Source organism: Dermacentor variabilis, chromosome 3, assembly GCF_050947875.1.
Source record: "Dermacentor variabilis isolate Ectoservices chromosome 3, ASM5094787v1, whole genome shotgun sequence".
Lineage (NCBI taxonomy): Eukaryota > Metazoa > Arthropoda > Arachnida > Ixodida > Ixodidae > Dermacentor > Dermacentor variabilis.
In genome coordinates this window covers 33345665-33360925 of record NC_134570.1, presented here as the reverse complement: position 1 = coordinate 33360925, position 15261 = coordinate 33345665, and the positions used below count along the sequence as shown (strand labels likewise).

Here is a 15261-nt window from a genome sequence, read left to right as displayed (position 1 = left end):
AAAAATAGAACTGTCGTCACCGTCGTACCACCGTCGACTACACGTCGTCTCTGTATTGCTTCTGCCGTACTAAAGAGGCTCGCGACACACAAATACACACACACACACACACACACACACACACACACACACACACACACACACACACACACACACACACACACACACACACACACACACACACACACACACACACACACACACACACAACTGCTTGATTCGCAGAAACACGTTCATACATCAACCGTTCGAAACAATGCACGGATATATGGCATGAAACAATGCTTTGCAAAACATCGACTCCCACAACGCGTGGGATCTGTGGGTTCTCTGTGCTAATGTAATCAGCGTCGTCGTGGCCAAGTGCACACGCGGCGTGGAGTACGTCTGAGAATAGGCCACAAGTCCGCTCAGTTCTGGAATTAATAATCATAATTGAGCTTCGAAAGAAGTATACCGCTACCATGGACACGAATTTTGTGTACAGCGCCTCTCTCATTATTATCAAATATCTGTCAGTCGCGCAACGAAAGTGGTTTGCCAGAATTCTTCGAATGCGCAAAAAGTGATTAATTACGTCCGCTTATACTGCAACCAGTTCAGAACGCGCGCCAAACGCAGCACGCCTTCATGGCGTATATGGTGTGTTCATTATACAAGGGCTCTCGGTGGGGAAAATACATCCTGTAGAGCGGTCCGCACTCCTCCCGCTCAACAGGATCTGGAAACACTGGTCGCTACAAAGTCTATTCTGCCGAATCCGTCGTAGATTTCTGTGGTAGACATCTGACCTCTTCTTGGCAACGCGGCTATACACGGTGTCCCACGTAGCTTGAGCCAAACATTAAAAAATATGCAAATGCCACGTATAGCTGGACCGAACGAAGGTGACGTTGTTCGCAGTCGCTTTTGGAGATGCTCAGATTATTTTCTTTATTCCGCCGAAACAGATATTGCCTTAAGCAGTTTCTCAAGTGTTACAGTTAGATGAAAAAGTGTCAGTGAGAATATTGGAGAGCAAAATTAAAAACTGCCGATACAGGTTTCTGTTGCTTAATAACGTGCAACATGAAAGTGTTTTTCCGAGCTTGAAAGAAGCCCGCGAATACACGCAAAATGCCTCGAGCGGCCGCCAGTCGAGCGGCAATATTGCGTAATGGTAATGTGCGCCTCTTCAAATAATCCAGCTCATCGAAAAGAATTACGCCATCTGCGACAGGCGATGTTTAAAAATTATGTAAAACTTAAGAAATGATCCCCCTGTATACTCGTATATAGTTACTGTGAAAAAAAAAATCTTGTCGCGTTTTGTGACATTGTTTCATCTTTTTCAGCAAGTCTGAACCACCTACGGTAGAATTTAAAGTGCGACTCAGCCTCGGCACACGAACTCTTTCGCGCTCCGCCTCTGTTGGGACCGCAGCTGCGGCGGCCGTTGTAACCGAACCCGCGACCTCGTGCACACGCGGCCGGCGAACGATTCGGTTCGTCGCGTGAATCCATCACCAGGAGCCACATGCCGCGTCGAAATATTAAACGAAAACCCTTTGAAAGAAAAGCAAATTCGAAGTGCGACTGTCCGCAGTTCGGTCGTGCTCAATTATCTCTTTATTCAGGTTTTCCTTTGCCACTGTCCAGTTCATTTGGGCGTACCATTGGTATAAGCACCAGCTGTACCGGGTGTTTCAGTGAACACTTTCAAAAAATTTCAATGCGAAAGCATTATATGCCCCCTTACGCGAAAAATTCGGCCTTGTCGTGACGGCGTGACCGAAAGATGGTACGAAAATTGGCCGACGGCGCGAAGAGTAAAAACGTGTAAAGAAATGTTCGGATTGGCGTCAAATTTGTCAGGCAGGTTTCTGCAAGCAAAGTAAATTAACGCCCACGAAAATAAAATTAGGTAACTTTCGGTCTCGGTGGGAACCGAACCTCGACCTGCGGGGCGCGAGACCAGCACGCTCCCAAGACGCCACGGTGCACGGCTCCACGGTTGTGGTTGACTAAAGTTGTGCCTCGTGCGTGCGTCATTGCACACGTCACGTCACTGCCTCCCACGTGTCACGTGCTGTTCTGATTTCATTGGTGCTGTGCCTACTGAGATGCACTCCGAAGCGTCTACCGAAGCGGTAGCTGTGAAACGTGGTCGCCCACGGGAGCACGCATCGGGAGACGAGGCACGGGAATTCAAGAGAAGACATAGTCACGACAGAGCATTAGGCATAAAATAAAATTCATCGCTCTGCGGCAAAATGGTCCGAATGTTTCCAGCCTGTGGCAAACACACGCACACCGATTCAGTCAGCAGAAAGAACTTTAATGCATGTCGAAATACATCAATCGAAAACATCTCACCTAAGCGATTGCAATGTTTTCGCATTCCCCCACGTAAGCAGTTTTAAGTGTCGAAGCTGAATTTTTTTTTTTAAATTACCAGTGCCAGATAGCACAATTTCAGTCAATGAGCTTGTCTACTCAGAGAGGCGGACATTACTTGCACAAAAAATTCAAATGCATAATCTACTAACCAAAATTCACTAATTAAGTGTTTAACTAGTTATGTTATGGCAGATATTGCAATTTACAAATTCTAGCCGGGGAGTTCGCGAGGCGGATCCGCTTTGAACCAATTCTCAGCATGACACCAGTTTCGAGATATTAATTCCCGAACTTTGCGGAGAAATACATTGGCGTTCCGGTCGCTTTTGTGTAGGGGCGTTCCAATACTGATTTTTCTGACCGAATTGAATACGAATCGAATGCCAAAAACGAATCGAATAGTTTTCAAAGGCCCAGCCGTTGTCACAATTAATATGAAACGGCGTTCACATCCTAGCATTCTTAACGCTTGCAAGTTCCCGTCATCGCATAGTACATTATGAAGCGTTGTTTATTAAAAACACAAATGGAGTATTAAGCGCAAAGTACGGCTACCCGAGCCAAGTAACATGCCTTTCTACGCAAGCTCTGATGTTTCACGTCTACACTATGCCCGTGGGAGGGAAAAATTTATTGCATATTTGCTCCAATTTCATGTTTAATTGGGTGTAGCTGACGTTTTAAAATATTAGAATGTATTCGAAAAATATTCGAATTAACGAATAGAGGATATTCGATTCAAAGACCGAATTGAATAGGTCACTATCGATTCGTTATTCAAAAGTTTCGAATATTTTCACGCCCCTACTTTTGTGCTTCAAGGGCATAAAATGACGTTTTGTTAAGAAAGTAAAGTAAGAAAGTAAGTGGAACGACAGCGCATTTTTACCGCAAGTTTGACAGCGCATATCTCGTAAGTGGTGTAACCCGCAAAATTATTTTCAAATGGACATGCCTTGCAGTCCGATCCGCTAGAATTTGTAAATTGCAACATGTGCCATAAGTTATTAGTTAAAAAACTTCATTAGTGATTTTTTGTTAATTCGTCGATTATGCATTTCAATTTCTTATGCGTGTCCGCTTCTTCAAATGACCAGAATAGTTTTCAAATGACCAGCCGTTGTCACAATTAATATGAAACGGCGTTCACATCCTAGCATTCTTAACTTTAGCAAGTTCCCGTCATTGCATAGTACATTATGAAGCGTTGTTTATTAAAAACACAAATGGAGTATTAAGCGCACAGTACGGCTACATCAGTGATTTTTGTTAATTCGTCGATTATGCATTTCAATTTCTTATGCGTGTCCGCTTCTTCGAGTAGACCAGCTCATGAACTAGAATTGTGCTACTTGCCGCAGGCAATCTTTAAAACGGTCTGAAAGTGATCGCTGGATATATATATATATATATATATATATATATATATATATATATATATATATATATATACGTGTGTGTGTGTGTGTGTGTGTGTGTGTTTGTGTGTGTATACACACATGGTGCGGGACGAGGCATTTTATATGATTATCTCATTGTCATCTAGCATCAAAACAATGAATGTTCACTGCGCCAGAGAAAAGGGGGGAAGAAAGAAAGAGAGCTTGGATGAGTTTGATTTCGAAAGGAACAGCAGCGCGAGAGTAACGGCCCGCGACCGCAGCTGTGCATCAGCTGCAAATAATCCAGCCAAGGTCACAGCTGTCGACCGACTATAGCACGTATTTATTCCACGTCCGCGTTACAGGCACGAGTACTGCTAGTAGACGTGTCTCTCATCATAGTCTGGGGGCCGCAGTACAACAGCATAACACTAAACTGCCCGCCGTTGCAGTAAGGCGGTAGCAGTGTAGTATTCGAAGTATAACAGCGAGACTTCTTGAACGAGTACAAAACCGAGGAACAGACAGTGATAGCGCTTGTCCTTGCCGATTGCATATGTCCACTTGGTATCCGCGTTGGATACCACGTGAATATTTCAACCTGTTGTGTCTGCGCTGTACTATGTCGTGCATCACCGCTACCTACTGCGAACAACGTTAGGTTGGCGAACGACCGACCCAATGGGCTTACTGCATTTGTTGGGCGACGGTCATTCCGCACGTACAAAGGTACAAGCGAGCAGCACAATTGGACGCAGCTGAAGTTTTGAGAGAACATTTCACTCGGTAGGTTGAATTCTTCAGTAAGCTAGGAACCACGCAGGTATTGGATCGAGCAGAAAACGATGGCCGTAGCGCTGACAGGATATACGATAGTGCGGATTAGGGAGAAAACGCGGTTACGCACGCCGTGTAAAAGAAGTAAGAGTCGTGCAGTGTCATGTCCAATGCGCAGAGCAGGTAACTCAGGGATAGTGAAAACGCTGTTGATCGAGTGCGGTATACATAGGATCTATACTGACCGATGATATTAACGAATTCGCCGGGATAAGCAGTGGTTTGGCTGACGCAGGAGAGAGGTAATTTGCGGATCACTGCGAGAGGGTTTCATCTTGCGGCATACTTGAAATGAAATTGTGGCGCATGGAGGTGTAACGCCGCGATCGATAATCAAGATGCGTCCGTGTGGTACGCGTATCCTGAGGTTGTTACCAAATTTTGAGGCTTTCATCGCACAAAACGAAAGAAAAAGAAAGCAGATGGAAGAAATAAAACAGCTATTCATCGTTGTTGCCATGGGGACCGTTGATTTTCTTAATTATAGAAATAAAAAGAAACTGCGGACGTAATAAATAATAAAGAAATAAAAAGCAGCCTGACGTTCTTAAACAATCAGCACGCTCTGTTCCAACAATGAATTATAGATATCATGGCACTTATTTCCACCATTTTGGCCACTACCACTTTGTTTCTGATGCGCATAAAACAAGTGTATTTAGTCTTTTTTCATCGCATGCCACTTTTTTTACAGATACTGCCATTGCACTGTCTCGACATACAGCTAAACTTCTATCTTGTATTTTTTTTTTTCAATCCTGTAAAGGCCCTTTCTTGGGCTAACAGTGCAAACAAACGAACAAACAAACGAACAAACAAACAAACAAACAGTCATGGTACACGTTTTTATCTTTCCATGTAGAGCTGCGATAACGTTTTCAAAAGAAATCGACGACTCCAACTGACTTTTAGACGACCGAGGAGGGCAGTCAACAGGTGGCATGCAGAATAGAGATTATTTCACAAGCGTCCGCACAAGAAAGGCGACTGCCACGTGAAGCCGAATGGACCGATCGTGAAACGTTGCCAGCGCTACAACTAAATAAACGAAACAGCGAAAAGGTCTCCATTCAATGGGGAATATAGTAGCGGAGGACTCTATTTGCGTGGCATACTTCGAGCAAAGCGGTGTCCTGAAATCGCGCGATGTCCCTTGAGAGAGAGAGAGTAAAACATCTTTATTAATAATATTTGAATGGCGAGAGCAGTGTGGGAGGAACCCTCAGTCCAGGGTCCCTAAGATGATTCCGGCGATGTTTCGAGCCCGTTGTATCAAAGCTGGGAGGACCTCGGGAGGTCCGTCGCGGAGGGCATCGTCCCACAGCTCTTTGTTGCGTAGGGGGGTAAAGGAGAGTTGGAAAGGGAGGAAAGAGGTTTGCAGAGCACTCAGTCGTGACGTGGAAGATTGTGGGCGAGCTGCCACAGCCAGGGCAACGATCTGCATAACAGTATGGGTACAATTTATTTAGAGAGACAAGATTTGGAAAAGTTGGGGTTTGTAACTGGCGTAATGCCACTGCTTCCTCCCGCGAGAAGGACGGCGGTGGTTCGGCGTGGGTGCGACGAATGCGTGTATAATGACGGAGTATGTCTTTGTAACGGAGCAAGGGATCCCCCCACTCTGAACTAGTCGCCTCACCACGCCGAGTCAGCCGGAGGGAAATTTCTCGGGCAACCGCATGTGCGCGTTCGTTACCCGGCAGCGAGGTATGACCAGGGGTCCAGAGTAAGTGGATGCGGGGAGGTGTGGTTGGTGTATTTTGCGGGATCTGTTTGAGAATTTGGTGCGCCGCTCTCGGGATGCCATGTCCTGATAGGAACGCCCGGCGTGCCTGTTGCGAGTCCGTCAATATATACACTTCTTCAGGAAGACGGATGGCGTATCGAATTGCAAGAGCAACACCGAGAATTTCTCCGTAAGCGGCATTTGTTCCGCGCATTGCAGCAGAGTCTCTCAGGGATTCGGTGCCATCCAAAACTACCGAGGTATAGCCCTCTTGAGTGCGTGATGTGTCCGTGTATAAAGTATGTGTTCCCGGGATGTTTGCAAGCATGTGGCCAATGTATCGTACACGGGCTTTGCGCCGCCCTTTGTCATGCTCGGGGTGCAGCGACTTGACGGTGAGGAAATCCGCCACATGTCCCACACGACGCGTGGGCCGCGTCTTTTGTAATGCTCCGTACGACCGAGGAAACGGGCGCCCTGTGAGATAGTCTCAAATGCTAAAACATTTTTTTTTAAATGAATAAGAGCTCGCACGCGGCACAGCTGCGCGTATGCCTAAAATATATGTCCTCGAACAACAAGGTTCTGCGAGACGACGTACATACAGCACGCCACGGCTTCGCAACTTCAGACGAACGGTTTGCTAGGCGGGTCGGTATTCCATCCTTGAGGCAAACAGCGCTGGAGGATTATACGGCAGAATTAAAGCACGAACTGGAGCACTGCGTTCGTCTCTTCATTCTGCCCTTTCTTCTTCTTTCTTCTTTTTTTCTCCTAGCAGCTTGCTTCAAAAAAAGCAATACCCATAGGCACAATTAATGAAAGCACGAGAGAAATATTCATGAAAGTAGACAAATTCCAACGACCCCAAAAAAGATGACGGTATGAGAGGTTCAGATCGGAGAGCCAAAGCTAGTGCGACGTTCAAAAATCGTCTCGGAAAATAAATAAATAAAAAAACCCAAGAGTAACTGCGGCGCTCCCGTGCAGATTAATTACCTCGAGTGGCTTATCTCCGAGACATTTGTATAGGACACGAGAGGCCAGACAATAAAATGAGATTTCATACACTGTCCCTTGCGTCACGCGCAAACGCCAGGTGTGGGCTCGAAAGTTAAACATTTCAGAACACTCTACGAAACACACGGTGTACCTTCTTCCCGTTTAATTTTATTAACTTTTTTTTTTGTTCGGACATACTAAGGTCACTTATTTGCTTGAAACATGCACATCTAAGCGCGCACCTAATTAAGAAAGAAACGTGGAGGTCGACATTTCAAGTAATCGCACTATCGACCGCTCCTTGTCGGCAAGTCGCGTCATATATATAAGTATCTAATCAGTTCATTTTTCTTTAATTGGTTGATTACGTGTCTCAATTTCTCGGGCAGGTAATGTCGCCTCTTTGAATATACTCAAGGAATGGAATTATGCTACCCGCCGCAAGTGACATTTCAAAAAATTCCGTAGAACTTAAGAACGATCGCCCCGTAGTATACTGGTGAAACGACGAAAACGCGTGGAAATTAAGGCTCGCGATACAGCGGGCACAGAGGAGCACGCGGAAAACGGCGGCTCATATGCTGCTGAAATGTCAACTGATGCGCGCGACTTGGACACGACACCTAATGTAACCATCGCGATAACCTAAAGTATTTCCGCGACCGATCTTGCGGGCGAAACGCCGCGGCGCTACGTCAATATTGCTGAGGAGTCAATTGGTACTTAATTAATTAAATTATCCCGGCTATAACGGCAGCGGTAGTATTACGCAAAACGACATTTTCCTTTACAATGTCTGACAAAGATGACGAAACTAAATATGTCCTCCTGCAAAGTTCGCGATTAAGGGCATCAATTTTTGGAAGCGCACATGTTTTGTACACCGCTCTATAAGATGACGATCTGACATTTTTCGAGACGATGGCATGGTTTTCGATCATTCCTCCCCCCCCCCCCCCGAAAAAAAAAGAAAAGAATAAATTTCTTTCCTTTTCTGCTTAATATCAGCGCTCGCAAATCGACCAATCACGGCGCGATGAATTAGCAAACGTTCGTGCATCGATTCGACATTGCGCAATTACTAGCCGGGGAAGTGGTAGAAAGAGCAAGAAAATAGGAAGAAAGAAACGTGCGATATCTTTCAAGTACATACATATTCCTTCACATACAAATGGTTAAAGTGAGAAATGACTTCCACGGTAACAGGAGAGCAACGCATACATACCCGGCGGATTCGCGCTCGTTACATTGACAATTTAAGTCATCGCTGATCGTGCTAACAAGCAGAAGGTACCGTTGACTGGTTTACACATGCGACAGAGCTAATCTTGTACTCAAAACGCAAGCAGCACACGTCGGTTATATTACGGATCCAGTACCGCGCCAAACGATACAGTTCGACAAGGTGTCAAGGAACGCGAAGCGCGCACATTCATATCGCCGTCAGCAGGCAGCTGCATCCTCCATCCGAGAGAGATAACGTCCTCGCCGCGGGAAAAGCCCTCGCGCGATAATTTGATCTTGCCGCAACGAGAACGGTACCGTGCGCGCGAGCACCCGCAGATACACAGCACAAAAGTCTCGATTTCTTACCTCCAGCGGTAGCTTGGCCCATTGCTTTCTTGTTTCGTAATAGCGGTTCTCGAAGGTCTGATTCCAGTAGCTCCTTGATTGAGGCTTGAAGTTGAGCGTCGGGTAGACATCGGGAGTATGGAAATCCACATCGCGCCGCATTTTCAAGGCACGGCAATCGCCGGCAGCGGTCAACATATCCCGCTTGGCCCACGGCCACGTGAACGACGACTTCGGCGACGAGTGCGCTTTGTCATCCACGAAGTTGACCGAGTCGTCCCGCCGCCGCTGATCGCCGTACAACCGCTTGCGATGCAGTTCAGACAGCTCTCCAGCGTCGTTCGAGTAGTGGTAGAAGAACACAAGCGCGGCACACACGACCAGGCAGGCCGCGACCAGGGCCCGCACCTTCGCTCTGCGACTCGCGCACATCATGACGCTGGGTCGTCCGCCGCCGCCGCGCTCAGCTGGAGAACGCCGATGGCACTGCACCATTCATGCGGTACTACTACGAGCGAAAGGGAAATGCGAATGCATGATGAAGCGAGGCGCACGTGAAGCAGAAATCACAGGAACACTCCTTCCAACGAGCTCTGGGAGTCACGTCTCTAGCGGAGCCGCCGTCGACGCGAGATCTTCCATGGCGTGAACAAGCAAGCACAGGAGCAGCGAGCGAGCGAACTGATGCGAGGCGATCGGCCGTAGCTTTTGTTAGGCCTACATAGCAGACGACGAAAAATCGAACCGCCGCTGCTGCGGCGCTGCGGTCCGAAAACAAGGAACAGAGGGAAAGGGGAGTGCGCGAGGCGGGGACTCGCGACTCCTCAAAAAATGTAGTTCTCAAACTGCCGGACACTAACGTTTCAGAAACTGACACAGCACTTTTTTACTTCAGTCTAGCCCCGTTACCTGCAAGTAATTTATAAATTAAAGTGCGCCAATAAAAGGCAAACCTAAGCAGAAGATGTCTTTTTTATCTGCTCATAGATGGCGCTTTATCTTCTAAGTTTTTGTACAATCATAGAAAGGAGACTTGTTTTGGCAGAGTTTTGCATTGGAGTTCTCCACTAAACTTTTAAAACTATGGCGGAACTCGCTTATGCACGAGACGGGCGCTGTTTCATACAAATATTACCCGTAAGAAACACAGGCAGCAAGGGGCACATACATTCGCGGGTGAACGGCAGCTGATGGACGCACCGCGATGCCGCGGCAGGGAGAAGTGGGTTTGCGGGCGGCAGCAGCGAGTGAACTTCGCGCGTTATCGTTTCTTCATTCTCTCATTCTTTATTTCTTTCTTTTCTTTTTCGCGCGCCTCCATGCGCCTCTTCCTCGCTCTCTCGGAAAACAAGCGCGCAGCGGCTGTGGCACCGAAACGAGACGCCGCCGAGAGTGGTTGGAGAGACGCGCTGCTCTTGAAATAGACGACCGCAGGTGGAAGTGGAGCAGTGGAGCGAATGCTTGCGCGCGCTGGAAGTGGCTGCTCACTCTTTCCCTCTTTTTCTCTGGGTCAAAGACAAAAACCGGCAGCGACGAGTAAGCGGCGAGTGCTATGTTGCTTCCGTAGGAAGCTTATGTATGTAGCTTCAGCAAACAATAAGCATACGCGGGAACGATTGCAATGTATACAAAACGTAAGGTGCTGCGAACCATGACATCGCGCGCCATCTACCGCTTAGAAGGCCAGAGCTGTCAAGTTCCAAGAGCTCGCCATTTCCGGCGCGATTTGTCTGACCCCACTTTCAGAGACTCCGCTGAAAGCGCGCAGACACTTCGGCAGCATTCCGAGTCACAGAAAGCTTGTCCTAACAGGTGGAATAGCTGTAGTATTTGAGGAAGCTTTAGTTCGGGAGCTCCTATATAAGTATATAGGAAATCCGAAATCGTTTTTCTCAGCAACCAACACGCCGATTTTGATTAGCTTTGGTGCATCACAAAAATAAATAATAATAATAACAAATGAAGATAGTAACTGCGGTAAGTATATAATTTATTTACGCCTTCAAATTTTTTTCCTTATTTGGAATGAGCTAAAACTGAACTATCGAGTTTAAAAACCTAACTCCGCAACAAAAAACGATATCACATTCTTTAAACTGCACCTAATAATACATCTAAAGAAGGCAAAATACACCACTCTGAAATATACCCTTAATTTGTGTGTAGGACTTTCGAAAAACCCAGGCCACCATTGTAACAATTTCATGCAAGCTGCAAATATTTAAATGAAATTTGTCCACTTTAGATGCAATTCACAGAACTGCGATGTCCGTTTTTGTTGCAGAGTTGCGAATTTGTAAACTTCACGCTTCAACTTTTTGAAACTTGACAACAGCAAGAATTTTCGTTAAAAAATTCCAGGCCCTAAATCAAAACTTTGCTTCCTACAGTCACTATAGGACTGAAGTTTCTCACTTAAATGACAACACATTTCCTTCAGTTCAGTCAAGCGGTTTTCTCATAAAAGCATTTCTGCATTTACATCTATTTGAATAGGCAGCACTGGAGTTTGCCTTGATCTAAAGCTTCCTCTTAAAGAAAGTAAATGACAATGCCTCTCATTTATGCATTTAAGGTTACGAAAAATAATGAGCATTGCTCAGTGGCAAATTAAAAGTTTTGCCCCCAATATGGCTGTCTTGTACATCATTTTAAGTGGTGAAACTTCGTTCACGAAAGTGGCAGTATTGTATTTCACAGAAAAAAAAATAGAAAAGGATGGTTTGTGGCTGCAGAGATGCAGGTGTCAGTTAGTCAATACATTAAAGATTATGACGATGATAAGGCTTCATAAAAATTAATTGCTCATCAGCCTACTAGGAGCAATGGTAGTAAAGGGGCTGCAGAATCCAATTTCAATTGCATCTATATATTTATATACGCCACCATTTCCATGAACCAGCATCATAAAATGTAATGAATGACACTGAAAAATTTTGCATCATAGCTTTATTTGCATATTTACAATTATACACAGACACACAATTAATACAGTGTATTATGGTTGTGCTTAACTTTGTATCAAAATGAAGCACAAGTGAGGTGTCCAAAAATTGCAACGGTACTTTACCAGCCTAAACGTCTCACTGGATTCACCGGATAGGTGCTTGCTCGACAATGCCATAACAGCCACTTAGCAGCCGAGCTCCTTCACAAGGAACACCGTCCCTTGGTGGTAGGTAAGGTCCTGCATCACCTTCGTACACAAATCTGAGCATTGAGTCAAGGGCTAAAGACAATGCGTTGCACCAATCATTCTCAAATTTAAAATATAGCAGGCACTTGTGTTTCACCATTTGTTAAGAACGGAATAGAAAGATTGCTCGTAATTTTTCTTTTGTTAGAAAAGGCCTACAAGATCTTTTATATTTTGCTGAGAATGTAGACAGCAGGAACTGGGCAGATGATCCAAACTCAAATATTTACATGAGAAAGTACACAGCGCATGAATACATAAGCTTTACTAAGCAAACCAGAGAAACAACAAGAATCAATTTTGCTGCATTTAAAAGCAACAGTCAAATCCTAGTGGGCCATGGAATCACAATTCTGACTTGATCCTCAAGTATACTTTACCGAAAGCAATAAATATGGTAAATCTTTAAGAATCAAAATGCCCCATTCGCAACTCTAACTACCACAACAACATACAATACTGGGATTTTGTGTACTGCACTGAAGTATTTAACAGCAATGACTTACAAAGCTACAATGCCTCTTTTTAGTGTCAATTTATCCTTCATCCATGAATGTCTTGAATCCTTATATAGTTAATTCAAAGTAATAAAATGAGGTCCATTACATAACCTTACTTTCCTCTCTCAATGCAAAGAATTCCATTCAAAATGGTTCAGTGACTGCCTAGTTGGAGAATTACCGTCTTCAGTGCATATGAATGGAAAAATAAGAAATGAAAGGCACGGTCAAGGCGTTGCTCATATGAAGGTTAAGTGCACCTTCAGGTAGCTTTTTTATATGACCGCAAGGCAAACTTCCAAGGTGCTAATTGGAATGAAAACATTAGAAAAACTTAGGACAAACCTTTCTTTGCTTCTACCTTTCGTTGTTCATCAACAAACAAAAGGTAGTATCCAATCACATTCGAACCCAAAAAGATCTAGAATACTGCAGTGCTATAGCACACCACATGCTCATATTCTGGCAGAAAGTGCAAGTCACAATTGAGTGTACAGTTCATTCTTGAAGTGCATTAGCACAAGCTCTTGGGCCAGTTGGTGCCACAAGGAAAAGGCGTTAGACACGGACGGAGCGTCTGTCCGTGTCTAACGCCTTTTTCTTGTGTGCGCGTCCTTTGTGTTTCGCTGGTACCCCTTTTTTCAAGTTCATCATTCTTGAAGTGAACATCAATTCATTATTGAATTTTATTAAAGCTCAGGAAGCCTTCACTATTTAAATAAAATTGGCAACTGATAAAACGCATTAGGCAGACACCATCTGATAAAAGATCAGTCGCTTTGATGCCTTCTCGGTCTAATATGAGCAGTAATTGTGCTGTATATGTATCAATTAAGTGTTTCCTTTTATAAATAATCACACTGTAGACAGTCCAACAGTCATAGTGGCTTTTGTGATTTTGTTCAGACCTTTGATAGATATGGTAGCAAGTGCAAGTCAAAGGATACGGAAGCCGCAACACCCAGTATGCTGACTGGGACAGTTTGACAGGCTCCTTGTTGCCTGGTAAAAAGATGGGGGCCGAGGGGCCCGGCTGCACTCGTGGATTCAAGGTCACGTGCACCGGAGCCTTGGGTGTCACTATGTGCAGCCGCATCAGCTGCGCTACTTGTGGCTTGGCAGATCTGCATGAGTTTCAATGCAAGGTTGGGGAGAGCAAAATAAATGCGAAGCAAGTGCAGGACGCACTTTGAAAAATCAAGTAATGGTCCGTTGCCCCATACAGTGTGCAGCAGCAAGTGCTAATGAGGAGGACCTCCGGCTAGATGAGGTCACATCAACACAAGGTGACTGGGAGACCATTAGGCAGTAGCCATCATGTGGACATTAGAGTGTCTGCAAATGGCTTTACGCACTAAAAAACACAAGCTGCTTTGTATGTCTTCACATTCTTATGTACGCTTGGCCAATAGTGTCCCCTAACTTTGGGTCCCTCATATCTGAAAATCCCAATTAAACGCGCAGTTGCGATGTCACGGCACCTGTCCTTCAGCAACAACATTATTTGGAGCCAAGTTATACTTCAACCATAGCAAATGTTACTACTTTACAGTGCAAATGCAATGACATGAGTGCAGTCAAACTTTCTGTGTGATGAACCCAGATATTTATTGCATAATCGGATACAGTAGAACCTCTTTCGTACGTTTCGGAAAAGACCACGAGAAAAGAACTTACTAACCGGGAAAATGTACGATGAGAAATAACAAAAAAATTTGAGGCTTGACTATTGTTGACATCTAGTACATAACGCAAAGTGTTGCGCGGATCGTTGCAGCACAAGATGCTGACGCATGTCGAGCTGGTGGTGCTACGGTGGCCCGATGATGATGATGATGATGATGATGATGATGTGTGGATTTTTGTGGCGCATGGGCCAGGTTTGGCCAAAGAGCGCCACGACACGTGGACGGTGGCCCGAGACACGTTTTGTTTTCCTATAGCATACTGTTTTAAAAGGACGACGGGAAACTGAAACAACATCGAACTGTTGGGCGACACCGGATGCCGCCGAAGCAAAATGTGACGCCCACATTGCGCCGCCTGCAGCAGGGAACAGCAGTGTGTTTGGATTTACACCTACTAAATGCGTGCAGTACGCTACCAATGGCACTACGCACCTCGCACTGGGAAACAGATAGGCGAAGATGCTTATCCCCACAGGATTGGCAGTGATAGCTGTGAATGCCGCGTGCAACGACCCCAGAGAAGATTTGCTGGTACCGAAATCAGAAGCATCGGCGTTTTCACACGAGATGGACGGGCGAGTATTGTGGTGAAGCTGCCGCGGCAAGCAGCTGTATACTTTCGAATGGCCGCACCTCGCGCGTATTCTTGTTTACATGGGATCTAGCGGCCAGAAAACGTATCGTACAATCGCAGTTCGGCGACGTACTGAACGTTGGTACCATAAATCATGTTTTCCAGGAACACATGAGCAGGTAAAAAATGAGCGTAACTCTATGTATAATTTTTTGTGTTCTCGATTGTGAATGTTGGCGCCGGGAAAACGTAGGTAACGGGAATGTATCAACAAGGTTCTACTGTATAACATTGTAAACAAAATGAGTCTCGTCGATATCAACATATAACAAACACATCCTTATAACGAATATCGGATGTAACGAGGGTATTTTTGTCACAGGTACAACTTTGTTATAACAAGTT

At 45.3% G+C, this 15261-nt stretch overlaps 2 protein-coding genes across 3 annotated transcripts in view; both read right to left on the bottom strand.

Annotated features, from left to right (window-relative positions):
* The window catches only part of alpha-Man-IIb (alpha-Mannosidase class II b), a 95946-nt gene extending 86065 nt beyond the window's left edge, over positions 1–9881 (bottom strand). Inside the window, exon 1 of the mRNA XM_075684710.1 lies at positions 8920–9881. Within this exon, the coding sequence (XP_075540825.1) occupies positions 8920–9393 (474 nt within the window). The 5' untranslated portion in view covers positions 9394–9881. The remainder of the gene's footprint in view (positions 1–8919) is intronic.
* Positions 9882–10181: 300 nt separating this feature from the next.
* Positions 10182–15261, bottom strand: part of LOC142575380 (nonsense-mediated mRNA decay factor SMG8) — a 32438-nt gene continuing 27358 nt past the window's right edge. The window contains exons 21-23 of one of the 2 annotated variants that reach the window (XM_075684713.1): positions 13542–13718; positions 11969–12108; positions 10182–10403 (exon numbers count right to left, since the gene is read on the bottom strand). In XM_075684713.1, the coding sequence (XP_075540828.1) occupies positions 11991–12108; positions 13542–13718 (295 nt within the window). In that variant the 3' untranslated portion in view covers positions 10182–10403; positions 11969–11990. Of the gene's footprint in view, positions 10404–11832; positions 12109–13541; positions 13719–15261 lie in introns of those variants that run through there. The other variant, XM_075684711.1, reaches the window with a different exon arrangement.